Source organism: Mesoplodon mirus (assembly GCF_964341445.2).
Source record: "Mesoplodon mirus genome assembly, chromosome: 7".
In the NCBI taxonomy this organism is placed as follows: domain Eukaryota; kingdom Metazoa; phylum Chordata; class Mammalia; order Artiodactyla; family Ziphiidae; genus Mesoplodon; species Mesoplodon mirus.
The window spans coordinates 74,832,595-74,850,643 of record NC_138983.1 but is presented as its reverse complement, the minus strand read 5'-3'; the positions used below and the strand labels follow the sequence as shown (position 1 = coordinate 74,850,643).

Sequence of the window (18,049 nt, the reverse complement as noted above, 5' to 3'; positions counted from 1 at the left end):
GGACCCCTCTGAACCTCGGTTTCCTCATCTACAAAATGGGGCCAACGACAGCAATGACCTTGCAGGCTTATCTCGAGGGCTAAATGAGATGGTTATCATTGTAAAACTCCCAGAATAATGCCCATTCGTGGTGAGCACACAATTAATACCTGTCGTGTGTGTCCCAGAGAGACGGCGTGTTAACCTCACTCCCCAGCACCAAGAACCCTGCATGGACTGAGACCTCCGAGGCTTAAAGTCCTTTCGGGGACGAGGCTGGGTATAAATAAATAAAGTTTAGAGAATCTAGACAGAATCCTGGGGTGTGGGTCCACTAGGCAGCCTTAAATACCCACTCAGAGAAGATGAGCACCGTCCCTCAGGCTGCAGGGCCTGTGACACCGCATCCACCACGTTTGGCTTTGAAAACCTGGGACAGTTTTCTCCTGCTGCTTCTCAGCCCCCTTTTCCTCCTTGGACCAACATTAAAGTGTGCTCACTTGTGGGATGCACTGGGATCCACTGGCCGCCCTGAGGAGGGGCTCCTGACCCAGAAGGTGTTGACCTGATCAGGGGTTCTCAACATGGGTTCTAAGGATCCCCCTCGTCAGAAGCACGTGGGGAGCAGACCCACAGTGCAGATGTGGGCTTCACCCCAGGCCTGAGGACTCATACTTAGGATTCCCAGATGAAATACAGGACACGCAGTGAAATCTGAATTTCAGAGAAGCAACAAATCATTGTTATGTACAGGTGTGGCCCAACTATTGCAAGGAACCACTTATGCTAAAAAAATTATTTGGTGTTTATCTGAACTTCAGATTTAACGGACACCCTATAGTTTATTATATATTGATTTATTCATTTCTTTATTTATGCGAAATCTGGCAACCATACACATCCTCCCTGGGAGCAGGGCCTGGGAATATGCATTCTCACAAGCTCCCTGATGATTCTGATGCACCGCCAATAGGAGGGAAACCGAAATTTAGAATCATTTGTATGGAACACTTACAGAATTTTTTAGGGATCAAAGAAAAGGGGATTTCACACTCCCAAGCCTGAAAATCCAAGTTCATGAAGTTTGATTCAATGTGCCCCAACATGTCTGATTCCAAGAAATTTTCAGGAATGTTCAGTAAAATTACAGGTTCCCAGGCCCCCTCCCTGGGAAATTCTGACTTTGTGGCTTGCCCGTGGGGAGAAGAAGAGGGGGAGCAGCAAACAATATCTGCATTTTTTTCTTCTTTTTTCCTACAAAGATATTTATTGAAATATTATTGATAGGGGCATAAAATTTGAAACCTAAATTTCCATCCAAAGGAGGCATTGTTTAATAAATTATATTGTTTAATATATTCTAAGGAGTTTAATATATTATAAGGAGTTCGTTATATATGGAATACTCTTCTGCCTTTTTAAAACACAGCTTTATTAAGATATAATTGACATGCAATAAACAGCACATGTTTAAAGTCTGTAAGTGGATGGGCTTTTACATATGGGTACACCTGTGAAACCATAGCCACAATCAAGACAGTGAACAGCTCCTTCATCCTCCAAAGTTTCCTCCGGATCACAGCATGTGTTTGTTTGCTTGCTTGCTCTTAACAGCTTCACTGAAGTACAATTTACATAACAGAAACTTCACCCATTTGAAGTGTCCAATTCAATCAATTTGAATATATTGATGGAGTTGTGCAGCCATCACCACAACCTGCTCTCAGAACATTTTCCTCCATTTCTATCACCCCAAACCTCGGAGAAACCTTGGAGGTATTTCATTTTGGGGTTTGTTTTTAACTTTTAATTTTCAAAATTATGGTAAAATACACATAAAATTTACCATCTTAACCATGTTTCAGTGCACAGTTCACAGTGGCATTAAATCTATTCACACTGTTGTGCAGCCATCACCCCCATCCATCTTCAGAACTTTGTTCATCTTCCCAAACTGAAACTCTAAGCCCATCACATCAAACCCCCTGCTTCCTTCCTCCCCTCCCACCATGCTTTCTGTGTCTGTGAATTGGACTATTCTAGGTTCCTCATATAAATGGAATCTTACATTGTTTGTCCTTTTGTGACCATCTTATTTCACTTAGTATGATATCCTCATGGTTCATTCCAGTTGAATATTTCATTGTATGGATTCACCACATTTTGTTTACCTGTTCATCCATCCATGGCCACTTGGGTTGCTTCCACCTTTTGGCCATTTTGAGTAAGTTTGTTATGCACACGGGTGTACAACTATGGAATGGGGACTTTATTTTACAAGGTGCTTCTTATATAATTGTGGGAAAAAGTGATGACGACCTCTAACCTTGAGTAGATAAGACAGAAGAAGATGCTTTGTAAGAAGAGAAACCAGGAGAGCAGCAGGAGGAATCACTGACGTGAACAGCACTGTGCTAAGCAATTCACCTGCTCTCCCTTATTTCACGCTCATAGCAACCTATGAGATGGGTTCTCCCATGATCCCCATTTGACAGACAAGGAATCCGAAACTTAGAGAGGTTAAGTAATTTCCCCAGGGCCACACAGCTTGTCAGTGCAAATTAAACACTATCCCCACTTGTGGAAAAAGGAGGGGAGAAAACCATTTAGTCTGATGCTAGCTGGAGCAGTAGCCTTGACTGGTTTTCACACCGAGGAAAGCATACTCTCACGGTCACTCGAATATGCACGGATTTTTTCAATTCTTATTCCTACACGCACTTGCACCTTGCTTCATTCCTCGGTTGACTGCAGGCAGCTGCACAAGTGTTCCCCTGGCCTGTGCCCAGGGCACTTTGCAGGACTCTCCACAGCCCCATCTTCTCAAAAGTGCTCTCTGCCGGGGTGTCCCCAGCTTGAGAAGCTTCCATCCATGATGCTCATATTCATGGAGGGGTCCTTTGCAGCGTCCGTGTGAGGGCAGCCTGTGGACTGCCTGACACCTTCCTACAAATTCCACTTCCTGATGACCCCAACCTGCTGGCTATTTAAAAGAAGAGAAAGGAAGAGGGGAAAAGGGAGAGGTATTGAAGAGCATCTCTCATCAAATATTTTGAAGCCCTCTTGCTTTTCGTGGCCCTCTTGCTTCCGGCATATTCTTGTTTCCAATTGATTTTGGGGTCCCTGGTGAGGGCGCTGTGTTTCCTCCTTGGATGGAGTTTCCACGGAGGACTGCCCTGATATCATACAGATTAAGTATGATGAGAACTGTTCTTCTCCCGACAAAGAGTTCCCAAATGAAAGCATTTAGTTCAGGTGTTGTGGTGACCCTAACCAACAGAGGAGGGTGTGACAGCATTTTACTGGGGGAGGGGGTGAGGTGCGGGGCGCTTAGGAATCCAGATGTGTTTGCAGATGTCACAGTGGTTAGAGCACGTGCCCTGAGGTCAGGCTGACTCCAGCGCCGTCCCAGCCCTGCTCTTGACCGGCTTTTATACTGGACGTGCACAAATCATCTACCTCTCAGGGCCTCGGTCCCCACTCCTGTAACAATAGTTCCTACCACCTTGAGTGACTGTGGTATTAAGTGGGCAAAGTGCGTAAATTGCTTAGTCCAGCGTCTGGCACCTAATAAGCACATGATAACCCTCAGCTTTAGAGTCAAGCAAACCAGCATGGAGCAGCCAAGATGCCTCCTTTGTAAGTGTCCTTTTGGACAGGGAAACCTCCCAAGACCTGCCCCCGCTAGCAGATAAATACATTTGCAGATAAATTACCCATAGAATAACATACAAGATTGAAAAATATAAAGAAAAACTCTTGTTTGACAAAGTGCATTGGCAGCCAGGTTGTGCCCAGGACCATCCTTTTTTTTTTTTTTTTTGTGGTCGCGGGCGTCTCACTGTTGTGGCTTCTCCCGTTGCAGAGCACAGGCTCCGGACGTGCAGGGTCATCGACCATGGCTCACAGGCCCAGCCGCTCTGCGGCATGTGGGATCTTCCCGGACTGGGGCCCAAACCCGTGTCCCCTGCATCGGCAGGTGGACTCTCAACCACTGCGCCACCAGGGAAGCCCCCAGGACCATACTTTGTAAATTATACCTCTCTCATCAAAGTATTACCTAGGGCTGCCATATTGCACAACTCCAGGGTCACCATTCACAACGTAGTCCATGTGGATGGCGCCCACTGAAACTGTGCAGGACATAACCCGCAGGGCCATCTGCAATGCCCTGAAGCAACCGTTGATTAATCCCATAGAGTCTTGGCACCAGGCTTGGGAAATTGAAGTCCCAGAGTCAGGTGTGCCGCCGTGTTGTGGGTTTTGTTGGTTGTTGCCTTTACTCGTGCTTTCTGAGCTCTGGGAAAGGAGGTGTGGAAACAATCTGTGCTAGTCACAGTGGCGCCGTTCTTACAAGGCAGCTGAGTAAGGAAACCCACGTCACCCGTATGTATCCATCATGTCTTTCTCTGTTCTGAAATACGGCAAAACTGATGGAAATGGCCAGAATGAAAAAGGAAGCCAGGCGCCACAAATGACGTGCCGAGTTGTTCCATGAGGGGGTTGACAGCTCCTTGTCGGCAGCCCCCATCCCCATGACTGCCTGTGTCTGGCCTTCCCTGTAGCCTGCTCTGCCCTGTTCCCAGTCCAGCCAGACTCTCCCACGTGGCTCCTGGATACTGTCTTCTGTCCCTGCAATGTCATGACGTCCTGTCTTGCGAGAAGAGCGCCCTCTGTCGGCCAATATTCCTTGCTGCTTTAATGGGGAAGCTCTGCAGAACACAATCCAGAAAGCAAGGGCTTTGGAGTTGGATGGACCCAAGTTGAAATGCCAGCTGCAACTGGCTTTACCTTTCTGAGCTTCAATTTCCGATTTCTGCCAAGGAGCTACTCATTAATCCCAGGTCCCCTTTCCCCCTTCAGTTGTTTTTATAGAGGTCCCTGGGACCACCCCTATCATGGCATAAACTGAGGCTCAGAGAGTTTCAGTGACTTCCCCAAGGTTAGGCATCAGTCGTATAGATCCAGAGGCAGGATTAAAAGCCGGCTCTCCTGAGTCCCTTGGAGCCTTTTCCTAATAGCACGAAGCATCGTGGGGCCGTGAGAGCCCAGGCAGGTCCTTCACTGCCCAGCGGTTAATGAAGGTCTTGCATTTCCCAGTCCAACCTGCAATTTCACACGCTGACAGGGGATGATTCATTATGTGGGTAAAAACGAAAGCCACTGATAATAGGAGAAACTGCATTTTCAGTTATCTGGCTTCCTTGCTTGTTTGGCTCCACTAACTTTTTTTTTGGCTACACCAATGCAGGATCTTAGTTCCTCAACTGGGGATCAAACCTGCAGCCCCTGCATTGGAAGCGTGGAGTCTTAACCACTGGACGGCCAGGGAAGTCCCTGGCTCCACTAACTTTTTTTCTTTAATTATTTTCTTTATTTTATTTATTTATTTTTGGCTGCGTTGGGTCTTCGTTGATGCGCGCGGGCTTTCTCTAGTTGCGGCGAGCGGGGGCTACCCTTCTTTGCAGTGCGCGAGTTTCTCTTTGCGGTGGCTTCTCTTGTTGCGGAGCATGAGCTCTAGGTGCGTGGGCTTCAGTAGTTGTGGCACGCGGGCTCAGTAGTTGTGGCTCGCGGGCTCTAGAGCACAGGCTCAGTAGTTGTGGCCCATGGGCTTAGTTGCTCCGCGGCATGTGGGATCTTCCTGGACCAGGGCTCGAATCCCTGTCCCCTGCATTGGCAGGCGGATTCTTAACCACTGCACCCCCAGGGAAGTCCACCCACTAACTCTTTACCAGGGATATTGCTGCCGTTCCTGGACAAATTCAGTTGCACCCTTTCTTCTCCTTTTTTGACGATGGTGATCACACCTGGTGGCTAATGTTTTATGCTCATTTATTATGGACCAGGAAGTGTTCCCAGCATTTCACGTGCACTATCTCACCCACTTCTCACAGACTAAGAAATGGCTGTTGGTATCCCTGTGTCTTACAGACAAGGCACAGAAATGACACACTCGTCAGGGTCCCAGAGACGGAGCAGAGCCGGGAACCGGACCAGAGTCTGTGTGACGCCGGATCCCAAGGTCTTAACCCGAGGTCGGCACGTTATGGCCCAGGGCCAAGTGCGGGCCATCGCCTGTTTCTGTAAAGTTTCCTGGGAACACAGCCATCCCATTCATTTCAGTATTGCCTGTGTTGTCGGCTACAAGGGCAGAGTAAGCTGGGCAGATCCTATGGCCCACAGGGCTGGAAATGCTTACTGTCTGGCTCTACAGAAAACGTTGACCAGCCTCTGCCTGTAACACTATGCAGTCCTGCCTCTTTCATTTGACTTGGTTTCTAAAAGAAGAACTTAAAATAGAGGGGGGAGCTGGGGAGAAAGAACTCACTCAGATTGAGCCTTACTGTGTGCCAGGAAATGTGCTGGTTAATTGCTTAAGTTTACTGAGGAATCAGAAAAAACAGACAAGCTGGAAAACTAAATTTTGAACAGTCTTTTCAATACCTCTTTAAAAGAGAGCTGGAAATATGTGGTTCTAAATATACATACACATATATATGCATTTGCAAATATAGTAATAATATAATTACATTGACATGGATCTGATAAATGTACTAGACATTAACATATTATATATACAACAGATGCATATTATAAATTTTACCTGTTTCTTCAACTGGAAAGTTTTCTTTTAAAACTGTGGACTGTTGGGAATTCCCTGGTGGTCCAGTGGTTAGGACTCAGTGCTCTCCGTGCTCTCACTGCTGAGGGCCTGGGTTCAATTCCCGGTCAGGTAACTAAGATCCCACAAGTGCACAGCGAGGCCAAAAAACGAAATAAATGAAACTATGGAATGTCTTCCCTGAGTCCCTTTTGAAGCAGAAATTTGGGGTTTGTAGTCTGAAGCCTGCTGTAGCTAGAGAACTATTTATCTATCAAAGTTTCTCTAAGCAGCGTTTTACTACTTGTCTTATGATTGGTTCCTTGGTCTTAAATCATTCTTCTCTGGAGATGCTGCTTTACTTTTATAAGTTGAAAGGTAAATTTGGTGCATGATAACAGTCTGGTGGGTTTTATTTGAGCATGTCATAACCTTTAAAACAACTTTCACTCTGAGTACATAGTGATGCTTATGCTAAAGTCTCAGTAAGCATACTGTCCAGGAAATTTGATTGTTTGCAAGTATCAGAAAACCAACTAAAACTAGCCTAGGCAAAAAAAAAAAAAAAAAAAAAAGCTCATGGAACTGAAAAGGCCAAAAGCTGCAGCTTAGGCCCAGCTGGATCCAGGCGCCCAAATCATGGTCAGGAATCTGACTCTTTCTTCCCTGTTAGCTTCCCAATCTCAGACAGACTCTTGCCTCACCTGTAGGAAAGTGGCCACCAGCAGCCCCAGCATCCTACAAAGTAGCAGTTCCAGGGATAGAGCCAGCATCTTCATTGACAGTGGCTTGGATCACATGGCTTCCCCTGAACCAATCACTGAGGCCAGGGACCAGGAATGCTCTCATTGGCCAGGCCTGGGTTATGGTCTCACCCCTGGGGTGGAAGGGTCAGAGTTCTATGGACTCAGGATTGTCAGGGAAAGGGTGTCTTCCCTGCAAAAAAATTAAGGTGCCCATCCAGAAGATGGAAGAAATGGATGCGGCGGAGGCAAAAACAAAGAAGATGTCCATGACATTAGGAAGCATTCCTATTGCCTAAGTGGAGCCTTCCTAACGGGATTTGCCACTAGGGATCTGGGGGGAGGAAAATGATGAATAATCCACTTTTCCATTGGAAAGGTCCCAGGCCAGTCTCCAAGGAAGCAGAGTTGCTCATTTCTCTCCTGTGGTGACTGGTGTGATGAGAAGCTCAGAGTCGGGGCCTTAGTTGTCCATCCCCAAGAAGGGTGGTGTTTCCACGTTCCTGGGACCTCTGAATAGGGCCCGTTGTTGAGGAGGATGTGGCTTTACTGTACCGGGGGTTGAGAAGCCGGCAACTGAGTGAATGACCAGAGAGTATGGTGCCCTTCAGAACAAAGCCTCTTTCTGGTCAAGCTTTGTCATCTCCTACCTGACCTTGTAGGATTTCCTCTACCCTGTGCTCTTACAGGTCCCGTGGGGACTTACTGATGTGATGAGAACTCCTGAGGCTGGGTGTTTTATATCAAAGGCGATTTCCCGAGACCAGTGAAGTGGAGGGCACGGGGCAGCAGACAGCCTCAGTCTCGACCTCTGCAGCAGAAACTCACACAAAAGGACCCCTGAGGCTGTGTTGTCACCAGATGTCTACAGGCGATGCAGATGACATCAGGGGAGGTGGAGACGGGAGCGCGGGCTGAACCCTTAGCATCCTGCTGAGACAGAACCCAGACTCGGCCAGGAACCGGGCTGCGTCCTGCTTCCTCTGGCAGACCACACCCTTTGTTACCAAATCAGAACCACGTTGCTCCTTCTCTGAACTTAGTTGATGATCATTCATTCATTCATTCATTCCGTCTCTCTATCTGGCAAGACCGAATTGAAGCAGGCCAAGTCTAGGGGTAGCAAAAGCTATTTGCAAAAATCCGGCTGTTTTCTCATTAGATTCTATTTCCCATTTTATGGACTGACCAGGAAGCTGATTAGAACTTGAAAGGAAAGGAAAAACCGTAAGATTGAAGATTTACAAGAAAATGGGAAAATTAGATGGGCCAGATCTCCTTTAACACAGCTGGGAAAAACCCAAATGAATGGCTTTTCTGAACAGCTCAAAGGGACTTAATTCTTTTAAGTTCCAAAACCTAAAAATAATGTATAACTTGGCGGTTCTGTGTTCTAAATGTATAACCCTGATTTCTCACACTGAAGCCCCGTACGTGATTTACCCTTTTCTTGGGGACATAGAATTATTACCCGTCTCTGAGTTACGGTGACACCCCGGGAGCTGTTGAGATAAAGGCCATTTGTCCTGGCACCAAGTAGCACCCTCTCCTGGCTTCTGAGATCTACTGGCCATGTTTTCTAGTCTCCATTCTGTCTTTCCAGGTCCATGGCTCCTCCATGCTGCGGTCAGTGTGCTTGCTCGCCACCATCACCCCTACCCCCCAGGCCCTTCCAGACCATGGGAATTAAGCTCCACATCTATGTATGTTAAATTCTTCTGTAAGGAAGCCGGTCTCTTCTCCCTCCTTTATGTATTTACTCACTAATGTATCTATGTCAGTATGGATCCATGTATACTGATTTTACGCCTTGAATTATAATCCAATACTCATTAAATATTTCTTCGCTCAAATTCTTCCAGCCTTGGCCACTGGGAGCTCTTTCAGATTGCTTGCTGTGTCCTTGAGCATCTTCCCACCTTTTCGTTTTGGGCACTTGCTTACTCTCTGCTGTTACAAGATGCACCAGGCTTAGCATGTGTTTTCCCCATCCCAGCCCCAGAATCAAAGTGCTTTTTATTTACACTCCATTTGCCAACTGTTCAGCTCAGTCAGCGAACACCTACCATGAGTAGCAGGCACTCTGCTGGGTGCCAGCACAGCCAGCAATTGGCTGGTAAATATTTAATGACCAGCTCTCTGGAAAAAGTAAAGTACATGGATGCATAGCATAAGGTTTACTGATATAAAGAATGTGTAGCACAGTCTATCCATGTAACAAAATATACAGTACTCTTTCTTGTAAATTCTATATAGCCAGCTGAGTCTCACAGCATGCTTTCATTGACTTTAGGTGAACTCTTGTATCCATAGCCAATTTCTCATTGCAGTTAACGAATGAGAGAGTTCCCAACCTGAGCACTCGTGGGTATTTTTGGATATTTTGGATTTATGAATAATACAAGTGAAAAAAGAAAGACGTTAGAACTTCACATGTTCATCAGTGACATGAGTGACTTTGTTGCTGCATCAGATAATAATTTTTAAATACTGGAAGAACGTTTCCCCAATTTTTTGCTTTATTCATAACATAACGGCTAAGAAACAACGTGCTTTTGTATAATCTGCATTGTTAACATTTTCTCCATTACCGTCTTAAGTCTAGGCAATCAACAAAACAAACAAACAAACAAAATCAAGCTCTACATGAACCACCATTATTAAACCTATTTATAAAACTTTTTAAAAACCAAGCCCTCATTTATAACATTTCCTGATTTCTATGGTGTAATACGCACTCCACGGTCAATTTCCAGCTCCCAATGACACATCCCTGAATACAGAGAAGGAAAGAGAGGTGTGGTAACACATTACTATGTAACATTTCCAACAGAAACATATAGTAGAGTGAAATAACCTCAAGAGCATAGGTAATAATAAAATAGAGTAAAATAATTAGGAAGGGGTGACTTTTAAGTTTGTATACCAATTGTTTCTGATATAATTTAAGTGTAAATTTATGTAAGTTAATTCTTATTAATGGCTGTGTTTATCAACCAGTTGGCAAAATTCCTGGACATTTGACAATCAGTTCTCGTGGGCAGGTACCAGCTGGCCCCAGCACTCCTCTGGTACAGCAGTAAACATACCACAGGTCTTCCCGGATGGAGGCTGGGGTCCTCTGAGCTGCTTCCAGGGCGTGGCATGTACCAGAAAGAATAACACTTCCATAAGACAGTTGTCAGTGTTCCTAGAAAATCCCATTTCTAAGTAGCCCATGCGATGTCTTGTGTTTTTTCACACCATCTAATGTTCATTTCCTTTTTTTAACTTGGAAAATATCCTATCATTCACTAACCAATCGTCTAAGATCCGTTTGTGAGTATGGAAAGCAGGTAATAAATCATGACTTCGAGTAACCTAGAAGTCCTAAGAGCACAGGTATTGGAGTCAAATAGTGTCACCGCTTCCTGGGTGTGAGACCTTGGGCAAGTCATTTAACCTCTCTGAGCTTCAGTTTCTTAATCCACACAATGAGGGGTAAAATGCCTCCTGCAAGATTATTCTGGAGATCAGATGAGACCACATGCATTAAGTGCCCAGCACAGTCTGTGGCACATCTGAGGCTTCTCTACACAGTGGCTCATAGTCGTTGTATTGTCCACAATTACTTACAAATGGCAGAGCACATAACAAGCTCTCCAAGGGCAAGGTCTAAGTTTCCACCTTCTCTGCAGGCTCCAGGGCTTCCTGGCAGAATTCATGTGTACTGTAGGCACTCGATGTGCAAACTACTTCGAAATTTTTTTAGGGTGTCCCATTCAACTTATACTCTTTACAGGGTTAGAAGCAGATATTGGGGAGATAACACAAATAACAAATAGATAATTTGAAAGAAAATGGATAGTGACTTCTTGAGTAAATCATTGACCTGTGTTTATTAAAGCTAATATAAATTCAGCCGTGGATGTGGTCATGGTTAATCCAGGTGGTTGACAACCTGCTTTTTTTTTTTTTTTTCGGTACACAGGCCTCTCACTGTTGTGGCCTCTCCCGTTGCGGAGCACAGGCTCCAGACGCGCAGGTTCAGTGGCCATGTCTCACAGGCCTAGCCGCTCTGTGGCATGTGGGATCTTCCCGGACCGGGGCACGAACCCGTGTTCCCTACATCGGCAGGCGGACTCTCAACCACTGCACCACCAGGGAAGCCCCAACCTGCTATTTTAAAGGTAGTATGGAAAAGAAATCAGGAGTATCACATATGCTACCTCAAAAACAAAACAAAAAACCCAACCGTGGCAACATACCATATGGTCAGAGAACAGACACAAAGAAAGAGAAAAGGCATTAGCGTGTATTTTTAAACTAAAGTTTCTAAAAACACACTTGAAGACTTCCCTGGTGACACAGTGGATAAGAATCCACCTGCCAGTGCAGGGGACACAGGTTCGAGCCCTGGTCTGGGAAGATCCCACATGCCGCGGAGCAACTAAGCCCATGGGCCACAACTACTGAGCCTGCGCTCTAGAGCCCACGTGCCACAACTGCTGAGCCCATGTGCCCCAGCTACTGCAGCCCATGCGCCTAGAGCCCACACTCCGAAACAAGAGAAGCCACCACAAGGAGAAGCCTGCGCACCACAACAAGAGTAGCCCCCCGCTCGCCGCAACTAAAGAAAGCCTGCACGTAGCAACGCAAACCCAACACAGACAAAAATAAACCGAATTAAATCTAAAATAAATAAATAATAAAAACAAACTTGTTGATAACTGACCTTGACCCCATGCTTCCTGTACAGCCCAGAGCTAGCTTTTAATGTGAGTCTTCTTCTTATGTTTGCTTTTCTCCCTGCCTGTATCGTTGTAGTTGCCAGCAGCAATTTCTGAGAAAACCTTGACCTTCCCTTTGATAAAGCAAGCCGGGAAACTAGAGAAAACCAACTTTAACCATCCAACTAAAGCTACCCTCAACCAACATGCTTCAGAGAAAAAAAAAAAAAAAACCTTTATTTTTAAATTTTTAAACCCGAAGAGCTTGGAGTCTCTGCTGCGTTTATACATCTTTGGCTCCTTCCCACTAGGGGCCCTATCGTTCGGGCTCTGTGTGCTGCAAGCAACAGAAACCAGCTCTAGCCAGCCTCAGGGATGGAGCACTTCAGGGTAGCACCCCAGCCAGTGCTCAAAACCAGCTTCCTTATTTTCCCCACCATGTTCACAGCAGCATAGTTATAATAGCCATGAGGTAGAAACCACCCAAGTGCCCATGACGCTTAATGGATTAAAAAAATACACTCTAAACTGTATGGTGGAATATTATTTAGCCTTAAAAATGAAGGAAGGGCTTCCCTGGTGGCGCAGTGGTTGAGAGTCCGCCTGCCGATGCAGGGGACACGGGTTCATGCCCCAGTCCGGGAGGATCCCGCATGCCGCGGAGCGGCCGGGCCCGTGAGCCATGGCCGCTGAGCCTGCGCGTCCGGAGCCTGTGCTCCGCAACGGGAGAGGCCACAGCAGTGAGAGGCCCGCCTACCACACACACACAAAAATAATAAAATAAAAGAAGGAAATTCTGACATGTTACAACATGGATGAACCTTGAGGGCATTATGCTAAGTGAAATACGCCAGTCACAAAAAGACAGGTACCATGTGATTTCACTTATTTGAGGTACTTGGTACTTAGAGTAGTCCAATTCATAGAGACAGAATGTTGGTCACCACGGGCTGGGTGGCGGAGGGAATGGGGAGTTGTCTAATGGTTAATAGAGTTTACGTTTTGCAAGACGAAAAAGTTCTGGAGATCCATCTCACAGAAATGTGACTATACTTAACACCACTGAACTGTATACTTTAAAATGGCTAAGATGATAAATTTTATGTTGCAGGTTATTTACCACAATCTGAAAAATAAATAAACAGCTTCCCTCTCTCCATGTCTGGGCTCCACTCCCTCATGCTGGCTGCATTCTGAAGTCCCACCAGGTCACTCCAGATCCTGGTGTCCAGCCAAGTCTTCTTGGGTCTCCTTGCCTCTGATTGGATCACTTGCCCCACCACTGAACCAATCAGTATGTCCAGGGAGTGTGATTGGTTGATTGCTTAGCCCCACCCACAGCAATGGGCCGACAGATTGGGAGGGAGATTCCTGGAATTTCCAGAAGAGCCAGGTGGGTTGCGGCCTGTCCACTACGGCAGTGAACCACTTGAGGCATGAGATATGAGCACTCCCTTTAGCACCCTGGCAGTTAGTGGGCAGTGAGGCACATCTACCTGAGCATCCCAGCACAAAAGGGAATTCCTCCACACTACCCGTGGTCTCTCGATTTGTTTTCTCTCAGGCGGGGGTAAAACATATTCAAATTTCCCCCTTCCCACCTTCAGCCCTTTCATTCGATAAATCTTTATTAAATCGATGAGGAAAGGTTGTAGGAATGATTGAGGCAAGACAGCCCCAGAGGAGAGGACGGGAAGGGATCGGATGGATGGAGAAGTGAGTGCAACGCAGAAGCAGGACACCTCAGCTTCTGAAAGGAGAGAAAGGAAGAAAGCTTAGGTGGAGACCGCGGTGCCCACAGTGGAGAGAAATTCGAATCTTCACATAAGGTAACAGAGTTCTGGAACACTGCCAAGTCCGTTCCTGAAACAGGTTTCAACGGGGCCAGTGTCATCATAAATGCTGGGCCAGGTGTCGCCAGGCAATTGGAGTTTGATTTTCCCGAACAGTGTTCTCCCTGACTCCAAAAAAGTCTTCAGGGGAATTCACCAGATTCTTGACTTGGCTGGGAAAGACTGTAGCTAAAAGACTGGTTTGGGAACCTGAGTGAGTGGAGAACCTTCCTCTTGAATACAATCCAGCTGGAGCTATAGGAAGTTCTGTCTGCCAGTGCTCCTATTTCGGAAGCATTCTGTCCTGTTTCTCATTACGTGTCTGCAGTCTGCAGAAAGAGAAACGTGACCGCCACAGGCGGCAAACCTTTGAACTTAGCTTCTTCCTTGAAAAGTGTGTTTTTTTCTGCCAAGCGACTGGGGGTGGGGTTGGGGCAGAGAAGGGAGAGAGAGACAGAGAGGGAAAGAGCTTTCCAGAACCCCAGTCCCACCACCCTCTCCACCACCACCTGAGCTTGGTGAAGTCCTTAACCTCTCCAAGCCTCATTTGTAAGCTAGGAATAAGGAGAGCTCCTCCCCTTCAGGGCTATCGCGAGAAATCGGTGAGTAATTACAGTAAATGGTAGCATTCACGATGTCACGGTTTAACCACTAGGCTCGGGGAGGGATGGCCACAACAGCATTAACCAACACAAAGCCAGGTGTCAGCACCTCTCAGCATTTGCTTCTCCCTGTGTAGATGGATTTTGATGTGCTCTCTAATGAAAGTAGCTACAGACATCTTCCGCCGGGTCAGATGAAAAAAGGTTCCCTCGATAGATATTTATGGAGCGTCTGGCAAGAATCAGATGTGGCAGATGTTGAGGATCACAGGCTAATGAGCCAGCTGGGTTTCGAGCCAGTTGGGGTGCCTGCCACCCCAGAGCTCTCGGCTTCGGGGAACAGGTGGAATGGGAATGCCAGGGAGACACACAGTGTGGATGTGTGTGTCCTGGAGAGCTGGGCTTGCATCTCGGAGATGTGTTCATTCTTTCTTTCAACCAGTATTTAAGGACCTACTGTGTATGTGCCAAGGGTTTATTCTAGGAGCTGAGGATACGGTGCTGAGCAAGGTAGACAAAAAGCTGTCAGCCTCTCAGAGCTCAGAGGTGGCGTTGTACCAGCTCAGACGCTCACTGCCAAATCTGTGGTCCTGGGAAAGTCACTAGGTCTTGCTCAGCCTCGGGCTCATCACAGAGCATCAGGGGTATTAAATGAGGTAATGCATGTGAATCTCTTGACTGGGTGCCTGGCACGAAGGCTGCACCCAATAAATGGTGGTGTGATAGTGTGCAAGGTGACCCATGGTGGGGACCGCCATCCCAAATTTGGGGAGAGTGTGGGAGGGATTCTTGGGAGAAGTGACTTACACGCCGAAATCTAGGGCAGCAATTATGTCGCCGGGACAGAAAGGTGAAGACCACCCCAGCTGCTCGTAACCTCCCCTGACCCTCTTGTCTGCCCCTGCAGGTCTCCTTCCCATGGGTGAGGGGCCCAGCACCTTGGCCAAGGCCACAGCCACCTTGGGCCACCCAGCAACTGAACCAGTCACCCTCACCAACACAGACCCCCTTCTACCCGGGCATCTGGACAGCGCCAGTGCAGAGGAGCTGGTCGCAGGGGTCCTCCGAGCCCCCCATGGTCCCACCAGCCTCCCACAGGCGGCCCGTGAGTGCCAGCGAGAAGATGTTCTCCTTCAAGGTGGACAGAGCCGCCCACAACGTTCCCATCATCAGGCAAGGTACTCATGGGCGCTTCCTTGGCGGCTTAGGGGAGGGGCTTTTGCTAGGAGGATGGGTCTCAGTTTCTGCTTTCCCCTTTTTTTAAAAATTTTTATTGAGGTGCAGTTGATTTACAGTGTTGTGTTAGTTTCAGGTATGCAGCACACTGAATCTGTTCAACATATACATGTATCCACTCTTTTTTAGATTCTTTTCCCATATAGACCATTACAGAGTATTGAGGAGAGTTCCCTGTGCTATCCAGTAGGTCCTTCTTAGTTATCTCTTTTATGTATAGTATTGTGTATGTCAATCCCTCTCTTCCAATTTATCCCTCCCCCCTCTTATTCCCGGTAACCATAAGTTTATTTTCTACATCTGTAACTCTATCTCTGTTTTGTAGATAAGTTCATTTGTACCTTTTTTTAGATTGCACATATAAGCAATATGGTATGATATTTGTCTTTCTCTGGCTTTTGCTTATGTTCTCTGGTTCTGAAGTAGAACATAATCAAATGTGAAAAAATTGGGATAAGCAGAAAGTTAGAAAACAGTAAAAGATAAGCTGTCACCCTTATCACCAGAATTCTCCCTGTTGACTTTTTGGTACAAACTCCTCCAAGACTGTGCTCTGCCCATCTGCACACGTCAGTACCTCTGTGGTGAGTGTGTGTGTGTGTGTGTGTTTGTACATATATATGAACATATATGAATGTGTATCAGAATCTAAATTTATATACTTCGACTCAGATGTACAGACATATTGGTAACTGAAATCCCTCTTGCCTTAGGAGGTTTTTAAATATTTTATTACCATTTTACAGGTAAGAGGAGACTGAGGCTTATGGAGAAAATTACTTCTCCGGAGGTTATGTATTCAATCTAATCTAAAATAACGCTTTTCAGTCAAATTTAAGGCTGGTTATCTCAGTGACTGTCACTCACAGCCTGGTCACTTTGGGGACACACAGCCATCAGGGTTTCCTTCTCCCCCCCTCCCCCCCAGAAGGCCTCATGGCACTTGGGGAGGAGACTTCCTGTCTGTCACCATCCTCTTGGCCTTGCCAGGCTTACTGGCAGAGTAGCTGGGTCGACTTAGTCCCTGGCATGATTCCCAGGTTTCTTCTGTGGCCACTGGTGTGAAGGTCCCATTCTCTGTTTTCTGTGTCCCAGCCCCAGACCCCTCTGAGTCCCCAGGTCTCTCGATGCCTCCACACCCTTCCCTGGTCTCACTCAGGACCACTCACCTAGTCACTTCCCTCAGCCATTCAAATAATAGTTATTATTCTGAAATAAACAGACTAAGGAGCAAATGAAAGGTATCTCTGCAGTTTACATCATCATCATCATCATCTAAGGAACGCTCATGTACCAACCACCCAAGTTAAGAAATTACTCAGCCATTTCCCCCCAGCATTTTTTTTAAATTTAATTTTATTTATTTCTTTATTTATGGCTGTGTTGGGTCTTCACTTCTGTGCGAGGGCTTTCTCCAGCTGCAGCGAGCAGGGGCCACTCTTCATCGCGGTGCGCGGGCCTCTAACCATCGCGGCCTCTCTTGTTGCAGAGCACAAGTTCCAGCCGCTCAGGCTCAGTAGTTGTGGCTCACGGGTCCAGCTGCTCCATGGCATGTGGGATCTTCCCAGACCAGGGTTCGAACCTGTGTCCCCTGCATTGGCAGGCAGACTCTCAACCACTGCGCCACCAGGGAAGCCCCCCACCCAGCATTTTAATGTGAAAACGTTCAAACATACAGCAAAGCAAAAAGAATTTTACAGAGACACCTCTCCTCCTAATTCTACCGCTAACACTTTGCTGTACTCTTTATTACATTTTTGTCTACCCATCCTTCTTGTCCTGCATTAATCCATCTTATTTTTTGGATGCATTTCAAAATAAATAGCACACATCTGTAGTCCTCCCCCTAAATGTTTTAGCACATATACCATTAACTAGAACTCAACATTTTTTGTCTCCTTCATGTAAAATGAACACAGAATGTGTATTAGTTATCATGATTGCATAACGAATTCTCCCCAAACGTAGTAGCCTAAAGCAAAATCAAACATGTGTTATCATCTATACGGTTTCTGTGGGGTCAGGAATTTGGCAGCAGCTTAGCAGGACGGCTGTGGCTCAGGGTCCCTCGTAAGGCTGCAGTCATCTGAAGGCTTGACCTGGGCCAGAGGATCCACTTCGAACACGGCTGCTCACATGGGTGTCAGCAGGAGGCCCCGGTTCCTCACCACATGGGCCTCCCCAGAGAGTGGCTCGAGCGTTCTCATGACACGGCAGCTGCTCCTCCTGAGCAAGTGATCCTGGAGGACAAGATGGAAATGGCAACATCTCTTGTGACTAAGCCTCAGAAGTCATGCTCTGTCATTGTTGCAATATCCTGATGGTTACCCAGGGCGTCACCCTCCAG

General features: G+C 46.6%; 1 protein-coding gene across 1 annotated transcript in view; it reads left to right on the top strand.

Moving 5' to 3' along the window:
* The window catches only part of LOC309807971 (forkhead-associated domain-containing protein 1-like), a gene marked incomplete at both ends in the record, with an annotated part of 251,083 nt that overhangs the window by 20,716 nt on the left and 212,318 nt on the right, over positions 1-18,049 (top strand). The window contains one exon of the mRNA XM_082627982.1: positions 15,374-15,644. Coding sequence (XP_082484108.1) covers positions 15,374-15,644 — 271 coding nt within the window. The remainder of the gene's footprint in view (positions 1-15,373; positions 15,645-18,049) is intronic.